The sequence below is a fragment of the Saccoglossus kowalevskii genome, chromosome 13 (genome assembly GCF_978046115.1).
Source record: "Saccoglossus kowalevskii chromosome 13, keSacKowa6.1, whole genome shotgun sequence".
Taxonomy (NCBI): Eukaryota; Metazoa; Hemichordata; class Enteropneusta; family Harrimaniidae; genus Saccoglossus; species Saccoglossus kowalevskii.
In genome coordinates this window covers 27,292,232-27,308,473 of record NC_140653.1, presented here as the reverse complement: position 1 = coordinate 27,308,473, position 16,242 = coordinate 27,292,232, and the positions used below count along the sequence as shown (strand labels likewise).

General features: G+C 33.1%; 2 protein-coding genes across 2 annotated transcripts in view; one reads left to right on the top strand and one right to left on the bottom strand.

Moving 5' to 3' along the window:
- Window positions 1-1,428: 1,428 nt before the first annotated feature.
- On the bottom strand, window positions 1,429-12,810 carry LOC144349975 (uncharacterized). The gene is made up of 7 exons (XM_085507381.1): window positions 12,616-12,810; window positions 11,121-11,531; window positions 8,685-8,771; window positions 7,786-7,993; window positions 5,612-6,448; window positions 5,296-5,479; window positions 1,429-4,638 (listed from the first exon to the last, which is right to left on the bottom strand). The coding sequence occupies exons 1-7, from the start codon at window positions 12,655-12,657 to the stop codon at window positions 3,894-3,896; spliced, it is 2,514 nt and encodes an 837-aa protein (XP_085363507.1). The 5' UTR covers window positions 12,658-12,810; the 3' UTR covers window positions 1,429-3,893.
- LOC100366488 (osteoclast-stimulating factor 1-like) overlaps window positions 12,801-16,242 on the top strand; it is an 18,738-nt gene continuing 15,296 nt past the window's right edge. Inside the window, exons 1-5 of the mRNA XM_085507155.1 lie at window positions 12,801-12,954; window positions 13,388-13,434; window positions 14,751-14,801; window positions 15,227-15,290; window positions 15,995-16,086. Of these exons, the coding sequence (XP_085363281.1) occupies window positions 12,915-12,954; window positions 13,388-13,434; window positions 14,751-14,801; window positions 15,227-15,290; window positions 15,995-16,086 (294 nt within the window). The 5' untranslated portion in view covers window positions 12,801-12,914. The remainder of the gene's footprint in view (window positions 12,955-13,387; window positions 13,435-14,750; window positions 14,802-15,226; window positions 15,291-15,994; window positions 16,087-16,242) is intronic.

Below are 16,242 nucleotides of genomic sequence, written 5' to 3'. Positions count from 1 at the left end.
GGCGTTGAAAGGTTAGATTGTTTTAAAGTTTTCAAAAGGTTTATTATTACTTTAAACAACAATCCTCTTGTACTAAGTATGTAATGTATTTATTAACTCATAACAACCTATTGGAGGAGGTCAAAGGTTACAAAAGAAAATTACAAATAAAAATGAATCAAATTACAATGGCTAATAGTTTAAAGGACAACCCAAAACAGACTAAATTGAAGTTAGTAACAGAAATATATAATAAAATAAAATAAAACACCCACACAAAATTATAAGCTGAATATAAAACCAAAAACCCAATGAACACATAATAGAGATATATATATATATATATATATATATATATATATATATATATAGTTAATGACTAAGTAGATGCTGCTGTCTAACAACAAAGCTGGTTTTTTTTAGATATTGTGCCAGAGGAATTGTTGAGGTATTATTTGACATTATTTTTATGAATTTATTTTTAGGTGTCAGATTTGTAAAGTCAGGAATAATTTTTTCAGCTTCATTGTATAAAATGACCCTCTCTTTACTATATACTGGGCATATTATGAGGAAGTGATGTTCATCTTCAATATCATTTTTATTACACAATTTGCAGATTCTGTCGCTACTTTTGATTCTGTCTTCCTTTTTCAATTTCTAAACTGTGATTGCTCAGTCTGAATTTAGTTAGGGTACTTTTCAGTTCTTTATTTTTTAGCTTAATTAAGTAGTTTTCCAAAATGAAGTTTGTTTTAAATTTTTTGTATGTCCTCAGTTTGTTTTTTTGTATTAGTGTTTTGTCTGTTATCATAATTAATTGAGTTAATTCAATGCTTTATAAATACATTTTTCATTTTATCATATATCTTTAACATTTGTGATGATTTTAGTTCATTATTGTCAATATTTAATAGTTTTGTATTTGTAGATTTCAGTACTGAGACAAGTTCATGTACCAATTACTTTTTACAGTCTTGTTAATTAGGAAGGCTTCCTTAATAATAGGGTTTTTAGTTTTGTTTAGGTGGTTTGTATATTTTATTAACTGCTTTTTAATAAATATATCAATAGGATATCTACCCAACTTACTATAAATTCCCAGTGTCGGAGTGTTTTTTTGATACACCTAGGATGAAGCGACAGAAGCTGAGGTGTACATCTTCTATAGTAGAGTTGAATGAACTTTCTTCAGCCATGACTTCACATCCTTATATAAGAAACTGTACCACGACCTGGATTGGGACCGGAGTGGCGACAATGAGACAGATTCACGCATATCATGCCTTTTTGGTGAGATTTCAAAACTGTTTAAATTAGTTGATGTATGGCGGTATTTCCATGGCAACACCACTAACTACACATGGGCCATGTGGAGAATCCGGCCCGTCTCGATAGGTTTTATGTTAACAAGCATACGGCTAATCAAATAAAATCGATAGAAATAAGTAATGTGTCATTTGCTTTTTATCTGATCACTCGCTGGTTAGCGTAAAAAATACACATCGTCAAATAAACAATCTTAACCCGGTGTGGTGCATGAATACTGGTATACTAGAAGATGACGAATTCATTGCTCTAATGAAGGATTTCTGGCACAGCTAGAAAAAAAAAAGACTTGATTGCAATGTAAAGGTCCAAACTAGGTGGGATATCGGGAAAAATAAAATAAAAATGTTAACACAGCAATACTGCTCTTACAAACACATTAAACAAAGTGTTAAAAACTGAGCATGAAACAGCAATTGTTAATATAGAACAAAATCTGAATAATATTAAATCACTTCTAAATGTATATAACAGTAAAAAGAAACTCCTTGCAAAGTTAATCAAATCAAAGAGTGAATCAAAGTGCGCAGCTACATGTATCAGCTTGTGTTTTAATTTTTTGAATAATACCGACAAATTCTTTTTCAGCTGCAAGAAACAAAACAAGCGACCTGACGGTCAAAATAGCTTCGCTGTCTTCATTATCGTGGAACAAGAATATGAGAAAAATGTTCACTAAAAATCCAAATTTGCATATTTTGAGAGGAGTTTAACAAATCTGACAGAGGACCACCCCACGTATCCTTGCTGCAAATATGAAAGCAATTAGACTTAAGGTTTAGGACTAGTTGTCGAAAATAACATTTTTTACCAAAAATGACAAAAATATTCACTAAAAATCCAAATTTGCATATTTTGACACAAATTTAACAAATCTGACAGCGGACCATCCCACGTATCATTGCTGGAAATATGAATGTAATTGGTCAAGTACTTTTGAAGAATTCATTTAAAGGAAAACTTCACGCGAGACGTGGGACGGATTTCAAAGTTTTATAAAAATAATTATGCACACATTTAAAACTATGTGTCTTGTGTATATATTTAAATTCATGATATTCAGTACTGTAAAATGATTAATTTTCACTGGGTTTAAATTTCACTGATTTAGCATTTCAGGCATAATCAGTAGGTTTTAAATTCACGGTTTTATCATTTAGATAATGTGTTCTATGCTCAATTTTACATATTCACTGGGTTTTAATTTAGCGCATTTTCCAGTCAGCGAAATAAACAAAATTTGAAACCCAGTGAATACTGGTCATTTGTTGTTACAAATTACATATTACAAAGAAAACCCAGCACATATATCATGACCTCTGACATTTATACTAATTCTTTATCCATGTGATGTCACAATAAGTGTTTACCTGGGGTACATACAAATATAATGTATTATTATACCTCATGACCATGGCAGCCAATCAGATTACCGTATTAGAGGTTAACATTTTTGTATGTCTACCTTTTGCCATAATTGTATGTCAACCTCCATCCGGGTACCTTCCTCCTCAATTTACCTGATTTACGCCAATAACTTGTCAGGGGGACACTATACGCGGCAATATTCGTGAGAAAAACTAGGATTTGTAGCGATTTCGCGTGATTTTTAGTCAAGCTTGTCGTGCTTCGCCAGCGTGCTTCGAGACATTCGATCTGCAATTGTGTAGTTCGTCAACCGAAATAATCTGAGATTCCGGTGAGCTTTGCCATGTGACGGCATCGTTTTGTTTGATTTTGTTATGTATTTTGTGTGTTTTGACAGTATATTGACATATTATGTACAGAGTATTTGTTGAAAGAGAATGGTGTTGACATAAACCTATACTCAAGCAGTGTGCAGCTCTGTGTGCAGCTCGTTTCAGTATTCTACATGTAATGCGAACTGGAACGCAATGTAGCGTATAGCTGCGCACAGGATGGCACCGGATGTTTCTTCGTCAAGCTGGAGCTTTTGAAATTAAATTTATCACAACTACCATAAAAGTAAAAAGGCGTCCATGATAAAACTTAATAGAATTCAATCACTGCTCTTTAACTCTTTCACCTTGTATATTTGTGTATTCAGAACTACAAGCGTGAACTTAAGATGTCCACCTCTGTTGGGGTGTACATTTGTATATTGTTACAGGTATTATATTAGATGTCTTTGACATATGAAGTACTATAATACATCTAGCACCACAAACAATAACATTTATCATTCTGTAAAAAGCTATATGTGCATTTGTTCAAATTGTTTCTGCCTTAATTCCCTTAATAAACCTGAGAAATAAGTCAGGCGCTTGGTGTCAAAAACTAAAAAAATTATTTTAGGATTTTAGGGGTCAAGTCAGAATCTCACTGCAAATGTGCGTGTCACAGCTAATTTGTTTTCATGTTTTTTGCCAGAATTAAAAAAAAACATAGCATTTTTATGATAATTTTAAAATAAAACAAATGTGCACACTCATTATTGGAAAAAATTGTCAAGATAAATTTTTATGCCTGGGTCGACTGACGAACACAGTGACTACTGAGTTTGATTCATGAGACAATTTACTCCAAATCAGGGGATTCAACTAAATATAGGAAACAATACAATGTTAGAAGGATTCATAATCAGTAGTGTTTCTGTGTAAAGTTTCTGCCCTGTTCAGTAGTTTTATGAGAACTTTAGGTGAGTAGGGGAATAACTGTTTATTTTGCAGTTTTTCAATAGCTGCTTTTAGTTGGTACAGTAAACTCATTGTAAGCTCTACATGCATTGACTCCTGGAATCTTATTTTATCACTTGTTGCAAAGCTGATTTCTGATTGGTGCTCTGGGGAGCTTCGACCTTCAACCTTAGTGGCATGTAAATCTATTTTATGATTGGCTGCCACGTCATAGAGTATACAATTATTGGTAGATTTCTTTGCATCAAGAATTTCATCTGAAACGACTTCTGGATCACCTTGAACTTCCTTCCTGTCTGATATGCCCCTGTATCTAGATTCTGATTTATCTAAAGATTCTGCATAACTTTGCAATGCATGTTCATCTGTTACTGTTTCATCGTGACCTGTAAATGATCCCTGCGATCTGGCAACACAGTCTTTAGTTATGAAAACATCTCCCCTCTCTGTATCCTCAACTGCAATTTCAGCCCGGAGAAAGCCTTTCCAATCATGAACCAGAAATTTAAGGTATTTGAGAAAATATTCAAGAAACTCTGTTTCTTCCGAGATCAGCCAATCGAGTAGCACTGAATGGTCAAACGATATCATCTGCAGAAATGCGATGAATATCTGATGAGGATTACAGAAACAACAGATATCTCTGAATGCACTGCATCTTGGTGACTGCTGGCTGCAAATAAAATGTGTAAGAGTATGTATTTTTCATATCCATGTATATGGTTGTAATATAAGATGAGTTCTTTGTTAATGCTTTCTTGTATTCAGAATTTATGGGACTGTAAAACTGAATTTTCATTACTTTATGGTCAACAACAAAGCAATCAGAGATTGCAGATCCCCCGACAACCAGGCATGACTTTTTAAAGTGATTGTGTTGGGTATGTAAACATTAAATAGCATACAGGTATGCATTTAAGCTTTAGACAGATGAGTCTAATTAGGAAGTACTTAGTACTAATTATTAATATACTACTACAATTATTCCTTGGGCCTAAATTATGCAAATATCTGTGATAGTGCTTTAGATATATTTAGGCATTTTTAATTGAAGTCAAATAACAATACATATATGGTGTTGGTGTTGATTAGTTCATGTGTCTTCAATAAAGCACTGGTTGAATGTCTCTATCTGCAATAGTGCTCCTGATATGATAGTTATGCATGACATATGTTGATGTGATAGAGTGTGTAATGTATTCAATATTAAACACTGTGAGAATGTTTCTATCTGCAATACATATAGTGCTCTTGATATGACTCTGTATGAACATTACCACTATATCCCCTGGTGGCAATGTGATTGGGAATAATTATTCGATACACCCACCTTGCTCTATAAGATACACTATAGATCTTCAAAGATAACAGCATAGCGGAAACTAAACTGTCATCGTTATCTTGAAAGATGAGAAATAACCAAGATGACAGACTCTGCCCATGTTGTACAGCAAGCTTTTGACGCATGAATGTTGACAATTCCTTCAAGACTTTCAATATGGTACATGAATTATCTGAAAAGTTTAAGAATATTCCAAGCTCATTAAGCGTTGCATTCGTTGTGTTGCAACCTGTTTGATAACGGGACCATTACGTGCAATGTCTTCTAAATTTTGACATTTGAACAATTCAAAGGTTTAAATTACCGGTTATGCTTAGAAAGCAGATCAAACAACTTCTGAGGAGAAGGGAAGCTATGTTTCTTAACAGAGACATGTCTTTTGATATCACTGGAATATCATTGTCATCATCAGTTTCCATATAGACAGCACCACCAAAACCAATGAATCCGGGAGAGTATGGGAGTGTCCATATTCTCTTCTCAATAACTAATAAATTTATCACATTACTGGCAAGAGTTTGGCATTCATGGTTACCACATACTGTTGCTTGTTTACCACTCACTGTTGCTTGGTTACCACTCACTGTTGCTTGGTTACTACATACTGTTGCTTTTTTACCACTCATTGTTGCTTGGTAACCACTCACTGTTGTCTGGTTACCATTCACTGTTGCTTGCTTATCACATACTGTTGCTTGGTTACCACTCATTGTTGCTTGGTTACTACATACTGTTGTTTGGTTACCACACACTGTTGTCTGGTTACCACATACTATTCCTTGATTACCCCACATTGTTCCTTGACAACCACATGCTGGTCCCTGGCAACCAAATGATGATTGCTCGTTTTCATTGTTTTCACTCTTCTTCAGAATTAGGTTCAAAATGTCCAACACTTTTTTACATAGTTGTAAATTTTTAACTTCAAGAATAGTAGTGAATTTGGAGAATGTTTTTAGATATTCCATGGTTTGAGTGTAAGTTGGATGGAGTAGCATTTCAGAGTACAAATCAAGTACTGCAATGATTGAAGTAATATTAATTTTATTCTGCATATCCATTGTCTGTATATCACTCAGTATTACTTGCCATCTGTTTAGTAGTGGAATCTTTAACAACTGTATGTATGGATCAACATCAACTAAAATTACAAAAAGGAATAAACTTAATAGTAGTTTGGAAGATGACACTTTCTTTTTATACCAAAGTGATGAATGAGTAATAGAAATAATGAATGAGTAATGAATGAATGAGAAATAATAAACCAGTAATTAATGAATGAGAAATAATGAACCAGTAATTAAAGAATGAGAAATAATATAACAGTGATGAATAAATGAGAAATAATGAAACAGTGATGAATGAATGAGAAATAATGAAACAGTGATGAATGAATGAGAAATAATGAACCAGTAATTAATGAATGAGAAATAATGAACCAGTAATGAATGAATGGGAAATAATGAACCAGTGATGAATAAATGAGAAATAATGAAACAGTGATGAATGAATGAGAATTAATGAACCAGTAATGAATTAATGAGAAATAATGAACCAGTGATGAATATATGAGAAATAATGAACCAATAATTAAAGAATGAGAAATAATGAACCAGTGATGAATGTATGAGAAATAATGAAGCAGTAATGAATGAATTAGAAATAATGAACCCAGTAATTAATGAATGAAAATAATGAACCAGTAGTTAATGAATGAGAAATAATGAACCAGTGATAGAATAAATGAGAAATAATGGAACAGTGATGAATGAATGAAAAATAATGAACCAGTAATTAAAGAAAAAGAAATAATGAACTAGTGATGAATGTATGAGAAATAATGAAGCAGTGATGAATGAATGAGAAATAATGAACCAGTAATTAATGAATGAGAAATAATGAACCAGTAATGAACGAATGAGAAATAATGAAACAGTGATGAATAAATGAGAAATAATGAACTTGTGATGAATGAATGAGAAATAATGAAACAGTGACGAATGAATGAGAAATAATGAAACAGTGACGAATGAATGAGAATTAATGAACCAGTAATGAATGAATGAGAAATAATGTACCAGTGATGAATGAATGAAAAATAATGAACCAGTAATGAATAAATGAGAAATAATGAACCAGTGATAAATGAATAAGGAATAATGAAACAGTGATGAATGAATGAGAAATAATGAACCAGTAATGAATGAATGAATGAATGAATGAATGAATGATAAATAATGAACAGCAAGGAATGTGCAAGACAATGAATCAGTGACTAATAGTGAGATAACTTTAGATGAATCAATGAAAAAATGAGCAATGAAAGAGTATTAAATAATTTTCATGATGGCAAATTGAAAAATAATTAATGAATCACCCATGAATTAGTGAGAAATAATGATTCTAATGAAAAAGTGAGAAATAATGAACATGATGGATGAGTGTGAAATCATTAATCACTGATGAATGAAAACTTACTATTATTTAGTAGGGCTTCTTTATTTCTTTTTTGACATAGTGGTGTACTCAATTGGTTGTTCAGTTTGTAGTTGTCATTATTGTTGATATGGCGTGAATTCCTAAGAACTGCTTCCAAAGCATTCATTGAAAAAAGACCAAAATTATCATTCAAGCTGCCATGCTTGAAACCACTCAACAAACTGTTCAGAAATGATTCTGGTAGTCCCTGAAAAAAAGTATACTTTATATGAAATTCATAATAATAATAACTTTATTGTCAACCTATTTCCATTGAGATCTGGACTAACATACAATAAAGATTAAAAGATGCAAAATATATATATTTAAAATACAAAAAATACAACAACAAAAAATAAAAGTATAACAGAAAAAGAAAAAATAACTTCAGTTATTCAGACATTTCCTCACCAGTACCGGTATATCTTGGCAGAATTTCTACTACAATATAAACCTGTATGCACTGTCAACAAAATCAAACAACAGCATATGTTCTGATGCGTCTCCATAGGAAATAGAACACAAAATCACTTGTTTTAACACAATCATGCACAAGTCGTAAGGATGATCTTGAAAGGCCGGCTTTAGCAAAACCGTGCAAATCAGACAATGGTAAATATCACTGATAACTTGTGTACTAACAAAATTTACGTTTAACAAAGAAACATCCACATAGCCAACACCCTGTGTATTCTGGTACGTAATAGGTGCTACGATTCTTACGGCCTACACACAAAATGTTCATGTTTCTGGTCTAAATATATGTTTTTTGGGGCAGAATATTTGAAAATTCAATAAAAACTTTTTTTTTGTGCCTAATATTATCGATAAATTTACATCAAAATCATTATCATCCTACTCTTCTTCATCAATTAAATCATCACTGTCGTCATAGTTACCTTTAAACCAGTACACTGCAGAATAGCTGCAATTGTTTTACCGCTACTGAATGCTATCAACTCATCATATGAACCAAGAAGAGATATCTGCAATAAATAAAGAAATACAATGAATTTGATTTCTACTTTGAAAAATAAACAAGTAATGGTTAAAGGTCCTACTTTAATTTAACGGGAGTCAACATTGCATCAGTTTTAGTTTATTAGCCTGTGTCTACATGTATACATTTATGCAGTATTCACTCTATTAGAAGCGCATCTCCAATAGAAGCACATATACATCAAAAAACACATTTGTTGTATACTGATTTTTTTAAAATAATACTTGAGTATAAAAACACCTCTGTACTTTACATAAGAGTATTTGTTACCAATAGAACAAAAAGTATTATATTATACCAGTATATCAATTGCCTGAATTAAATAGATCATATACCACTGTTTTCCCATGCTTTAGAAGTAGGCCCCAAATGTGAATAGTACACAGAATGGATAAATCACGGTTAGTAACCGTGGTTAAATCCTTCTGTCTACAGAATCCTGTAAAAATAATATTTATGAAAAAAATGAGATTCTCAAAAATTAATTTTTTCGGAATTACACAACTGATGGTGAAATTCAAGAAGGCATGGTAAAATATAAAATGTTTATAAATTTCAAATTTTGGTTGAAAACAACCAGTCACAATATGATCAACAAATAAAATTTGCCAATGATTGAAAGAAACCTGCATAGACTCTTGGGTAAGGGACATTACCAAATGGTTTCTAGAGGAAATGATAGTTATATTAATATACTTTGAATTTGAATGAAGCATGGTGGTCTTTCATTGTATAAAAGTGTTGAAACGTAGAGGGTCCGTGGCTAATGACGGCCAAGTGAATTTCTAATATTTTGGTTTTTGCCATAATTTCAATCGATGAATTGGCGGTAAGTAATCACAATTTAGATTTTAGCTGTGAGTGCCGAAGTTATTCCTGTGGTGGAATCACTTAGTTTTCAACAATAGGATTTTGAATTGAGCAACAAAAATCAAAATCGTATGTTGCCACCACAAGCATAACTTTGAAAACTACAGCTAAACCTAAAATTGTGATTACTTTTGCCAATTCATCAGTTAAAATTACGCCAAAAAACAAAATATTAGATTCCAGAAAATATTAGGAATTCAATTGGCCATCATTAGCCTTGGACCACAGAGCAAAATAACACAAAAATAATACGTTTCCAGTAACCCAACATTGCCTAGATTTTTCAGGCTGACTCTGTATCTTCTTATGGCCAAATCTGGAAAATATGCACTTGTAGGTACACTTTTCTCTACTCTACTTGAAATTCTACATTTTTTAACCAAAATGTCAACTTTGTATGTGCAAGGTGTGGTGTATTATTGAAAAATATAACAGTATGGGCCAAGCAGCACTTAGCTCAATGAATTAAAAATGATTAAATAATTTCCATGAAATAAAAAGTAATAAAAAAAAGCTATTCCTGCATACTGTAACCTACTTTTGTTTTTATTGTTACCAGAAACACATTATTAATTTGGTCTGGCCTAAACATATAGTGCTATAAGCACAAAGTATTGTAGAATGCTTTGTTTTTGCTGAAGTGATTTTTTTTTTAAAAATCCTTTGGAAATGCTTTCACTCAAGAGTGACTGCAGACATGCATGTAATAGGATCGTTGTAGTGCTTTTATCATCTGACACACAGTTACCAGTATGCTCAAAGTTTTCTGTTCTATACCGTAAACTTATGTATATATCAGTGCTACTATAAAGCATTGAGTTGTTATGTCTTTTATATATTTGTTTTTTTTTTTAGTTAGTTTGTTTATATATATTTGTCGCATACGACTTATTTACCACTTCCGTGTCACTGAGAATGTTCTAGAACCGTACTGTGTCTGGGTGGAATATTCTAGATTTTTTTTAGAAACTGGTTGAATAGGTAATAGAACACTGTAGGAGGCAATAGAAGGTAATGGAACATTCTAGAAATTTATAGTAAATTCCAGACTCATTATGTATGCTGATGTAATGGTCTATTTATAGACAGTGTGGGTATATATAGGGGAGTTGTTCAGCACTGAGTCAGATCAGAGATCTCGTTGAATTGTATTGGAGATTAAGTATCTAGTTATTGGAGTAGTGGAGTTTTACCGCGTTATTGTACTTGATGTTTGCAGAGTATAATAATACCAGTACCAGTTGAAACCTCATCTGTTGGCTCCGTGTTCGTATGTTATCATTGCCGCCAGGGAAGTCTTTCTGTTACTGTTGCCATTTTGGTATTTGAACCATCACACCTGTACTATACCAATTACGGTAATATTACATTGCGTGTGACAATATTGTTCTTTTAATATGGTATGTACAAACTTTTCCACTTTATATCCTGCAATTATGATTTAATAATAATAATAATAACTCACCAAAGTACTGAGATATTCTTCATCACCTACTATCTGTAATCTGATATTGCAAACTTGTTGACACATTTCATTATCTGTGATTCTACAGTCATCACTGAATAACACAATGGCATTGGTTAGCTTCAACAATGTGTTATATCTACTGTCACTTTTCATGTCTACCACCATTAGCTGAACCACCATCTCAACATGAATGTCACATAGACATCGGCTTTTGATAATTTTATTATGAATATCTATTGCGCTTTTGTCCAATCCTCTCCCCCAGATTTCTGTTTTTGTTACATGCTTGGGAAACTTTGTGTCATAGTCTGATTCATTCTTAAACACCTCATTTCTGTCATCTTCTTTTTCAAGAGTCTCAGTTTTGTAGCCTGATTCTCCTTCTCTTCCATTTTCTGTTTTTATTCTCTGTGAGATAAAAATAATGTAATTGAACAACAACATAGTAAAAACTGATACAGTGTCAACCAAACTGTTTAATTATGGCTCTAGTATTCCCTTTCTGCATTTCTGATTATGTAATGGGCAATTGTGGAAAGAATGAATGTGAGTTTTGATATAGTTGTAATTTGCATTAAATACTGACTTTGACTTCTTAAATGTCCTGCATTGCAATCATCCCAAGATTACTGTAGGGCCTCATATGTTGTGCATTTGCTGCATGCCAACCACTGCCCTTTAAAAATAAAATACTAATAATCTATAAACTGAAATAAATTCTTTAATAGTGCAAAAATAAAGAATATCAATGGTAGTTTTGTATGCCATATTATCTCAAGCAATATACTGCAGTCACCATATTTTATATATACATTGTATATGTTGCATGGGACCCATATCAAACACAATGTGGTGTGCCAATCATTGCTGTCAAACCATCGTATCCTTACACCACAGCACCTAAGTAAACCTACACTGTTTCACGAAGTTCTGAAGCAGAAATAGGTTCTGGTGGTGAGAATTGCCTTCAATTGGACATTGATGAAACTGAAAACAAAGTAATTTACTATACAGTGTGATAGAGGGTGCTAGATACAATTATGTGTGTGTTCAAGCAGAGTCTGAGATTAATCATGTTTTAATTAATATAAGTAGGTCAACAGATTTCACCACGGACATATCATGTATGAATAATTTCACAGACAAGTAAAATTTGGGACTTTTTCATGACAATTTGGACTATTATAATAAATATTGTCCGGTGAGCGAATTTTATTATTATTATTTTTTTTATTGTTTGTTTGTTTGTTTTTATTACATTTGTTTATTTTTGTCTTATTATTTACTTTACCTGAATAAATCCTCTGATGATTTAGTTGTGTAATAAAGTTATTATTATTATAAACATCAATCAATTATCAAAAATTATATACCATAAATTAACACATAAATTATTAATTCACGATAATGAAAAGACATATATGGTAATCTTCAATTCGCAGTGAAGTGATTTTATGTTTTCTGATGTTCTATAATTTAAAAAACTGTTTACCTTAGTTGGATTTTTCTCGCCAAACTTGTGAATAACGTCCATTTCAACTTGGGAACAGACTTCGAGTTAAAACAATGATCGGAAATCAATCCTCAATCAGTAACTTCGCATCGTGTTTACATTTCCCACACAGATTGCCCCAGCTGATCCGAATCACGTCATGCGCGAGATGTCAATTCGCGATCGAGATTGAAGACGAAACCCGGAAAAGGAAGGGACGGTACTGTAAAGTTTTGACATCAGTGAAAGATTGTCATTCACCGAGTACTTAACTTCTGTCTTTTTATTTTTATTTCAAAATGTCGCGCCCTGCTCCACCGAAACTGGCCCCTAAACCAGGTAATGTATGAATGTTTCTCCGCGATGTGAATCACAACTACTGGAATGAATTCGCACCACCTATCTTCGTGGGTTAACGCCTGTATTATTAAACAAGGAAGTCGGCGTCCATAGGTCCGTAGTGTCAGTCGGCAACTGATATTATCAGTTTAGTTGGAAAAATAAAAAATGTACAGAACTGCAGCTTTAGTCAATCTAGTAGTCTTTTACGTGGAAATTATAGTGGTTAGATACCAGTACTGTTATTATAGAGGTGATATAGTTGCATTGGGACTTGACGGTGGGGTGTTGATCACCGTGACATAGTCCCAATGAAAACGAACACCTTCACTTTACAGATCTGTGCACAGGTAAAAGTTAAAGTGTACAATTTTTCCATGTTTCGAAGTTCATCGATGTCTGAATTGCTAGTTTTGTGTTTATTCATACCTAGGTCTTGTCAAAGTGTTCCGAGCTATGTATAGATATGAAGCACAACAGGTAAATCCATTTGAACATTTAATTTCTTAATAAATTTGCATCACATCTGAAATGTGTTGTGCAAGATAATATTATTCATAATATGATCCAACAAATATCACAATACAATATATGTCTAGCACTGAAAAGAATAGAATTTGTAGTTCAGAAAATATCAGTACTCCAAAAATGAATCAGTATTCATTCTATTGTTCACACTGTTTTCCTTATATGGGGTAAACTACTAATCTAACCTTGGGTTGAACATTAAAATGGATTGACCCCCTACCCTGGGCAAGTTAGACTGGCGCAGTCAGGGCGATTAATTTGTTTTTTGTAGTTTAAATAAAATAAAAAAATTCGCGAGATGAAGGTGTTAGCGCGAAATCACCCCCGACTGGTTTATTCTGCAGGAATTTCATTGCTATTAAATATTCATGAATGCCCACAGGTGGGCGCGGAAACACGTGCAAAATGAGGTCAACATAGTAAAGGTCACACTGCAGACATAACATGGCGACACGTTGAAATTCGAGTTTGTCGTAGTCATCGTTTCTAATTCATCACAATTTGTAAAAAAAGTAACTCGTACTAGTCATAGAATTAAAAAAAAATCGGCTGCTACAACCAGCCGACGTCTTCTCGGTCAGAGATCAGTTGAATAGACGTTGTGATTGGCTTAGATGATTGTCAATTAGAACATCATTAACATAATTACCCGTTGAAAAATTGACGGATTCCTGCAGTGACGATAGAGGGCCATGCAGAATAAACTAGTCGGGGTGATTTCACAGTTACAGGGGATTTCGCGCTCACACCTCCATTTCGCGATTTTTTGTATTTTATTTGAACTACAAAAACAAATTAATGGCCCCGACTGCGCCAGTCTATGGGCAAGTGTGCCACAGTCTCAATGGGATGGCTAAATCTAGTGAACGAGATTCATTCACTAACGAATTTGACTTTGGGGGAATCTTGGTTAAGGTCCATGGGTGCTTGTGTTTGACCAGACGTGGTTGATGCCAGTATAGAGCATTAAATTGCCATAATGCCATTCCGATAGGAACATGATCACACAGTTCTGTCACATAGTCCCTAACCGCAATATGGTCACTGTGTCACTGCACTATGCACTATGTCAGGTATCAGTGTTTTCACACCAAGCGGGGTCTTTTATGGTTATTTGAGGCTGAATACCAGAAATAATGTGTGGTATTTTGCTGTTTCGATCAATGTGACTACCGAACTCCAGTATGAGCCAAGAATAGTTTATGTAGATACTGATTGGAAGGTGATGGAGCAATCATATACATTCTTGAAATAATTGTGTTTTTCAGTCAGATGAGCTTAGTTTTGAAGAAGGGGAAACTTTATATATTCTAGATATGGTAAGTCTTTGATGTTTTTTGACTAATTTGTATCAGTTTTTCAGCACCCCTCCCACATACTATAAATACAATCCTGTATTTATATTGCTTTATTTAAATATAGTAATTTTAATATAACATGGTTAGAAAGAATTATACAAGTATATGTATCTGAAATTTTTCCCAGGACAAATTCATTGCTTTTCATAGTTCCGGGGAAAAAACATTTCAAAACTGACATTGTCATTAGTTGTCGCAAGGAACTTAATTGACAAATGTCACTTATACATATTGGACATGCTTACAGAAGTTATCCAAGAGACGCTTCTTTTGTTTTCAAAGAAAACTCTCACATACACTTTGCTGGGCAGTCTCACACAATTTACTATACAAAAGAAATTCCTCTTTAAACTAACCAAGGAATATATTTTTTTTTTATAAACTAGAGCAACTCTGATTGGTATAAAGCACGATGTAGTGGAAAATCTGGTCTTATCCCAAGCAACTATGGTGAGTTGGTTGTTTATTTAATTCCTCCGTAATCAAATATATATGTATACGTATTCTGACAATGATGAAATTGTATCTGTAATGGACATGAGCATGTGTATCACGAATCTTATTTTTAGCTCTGCTGACATCATAGATGACATAGCGTACTAGCTTTCATACAGTTGATTGTTCGGCTGTCGTCAGCCAAAAATTGCATTTTTGACTTCTTCTTGAAAACTACCAGCTCAATTGCTTTGATACTTGGTATGTAGGTATCTTGGATGGACCTCCATCAGATTTATACATTTCGTGGAGATATCTTCAATTTCTTTTTTGGTGAATATTTTTGTCATTTTTGGTGAAAAATGCTTTGATACTTGGTACATAAGGTACCTTAGGTAGACCTCTGTCAGATGTTTTCATTTTATGACGATAACTTCAACCTCTATTTTTGGCAAATATTTGGTAATCATCATTTTGGAGAAAATGTCACCTCTTAAAAAGTGATATTTTTGAGATCTTGTTGAAAACCATAAAGCCAATTGCTTTGATATTATACATATAGGTACATCAGGTGGACCTCTCTCAGATTTGTTCATTTCATTATGATATATTCAATTCTCTAAATTTGATGAGTATTTTTGTAATTTTTGGTAAAAATAATTTAGTGGAAACACTGAAAATCAAACATTTTAATTACTGAAACACCATTATAATTACAGTTGAAGAGAGTGCGGAAGCCATTGATACTCCATTGCATGAAGCAGCAAAGCGAGGCAATCTGGATTTTATGAATGAATGTCTGGCCAATGGAGTAAGTATATGAACCAGTTTATGAGACAAGGACTGAAGAAAAAAGAAGAAACTTAAATATTTTCATTGCAAAATTTTGAAATATTGAGATATATCTGTTTCACGGAAAACAATACAAAAATGCCCTAAAACACACAAAACGTGCTATTTTTACTCT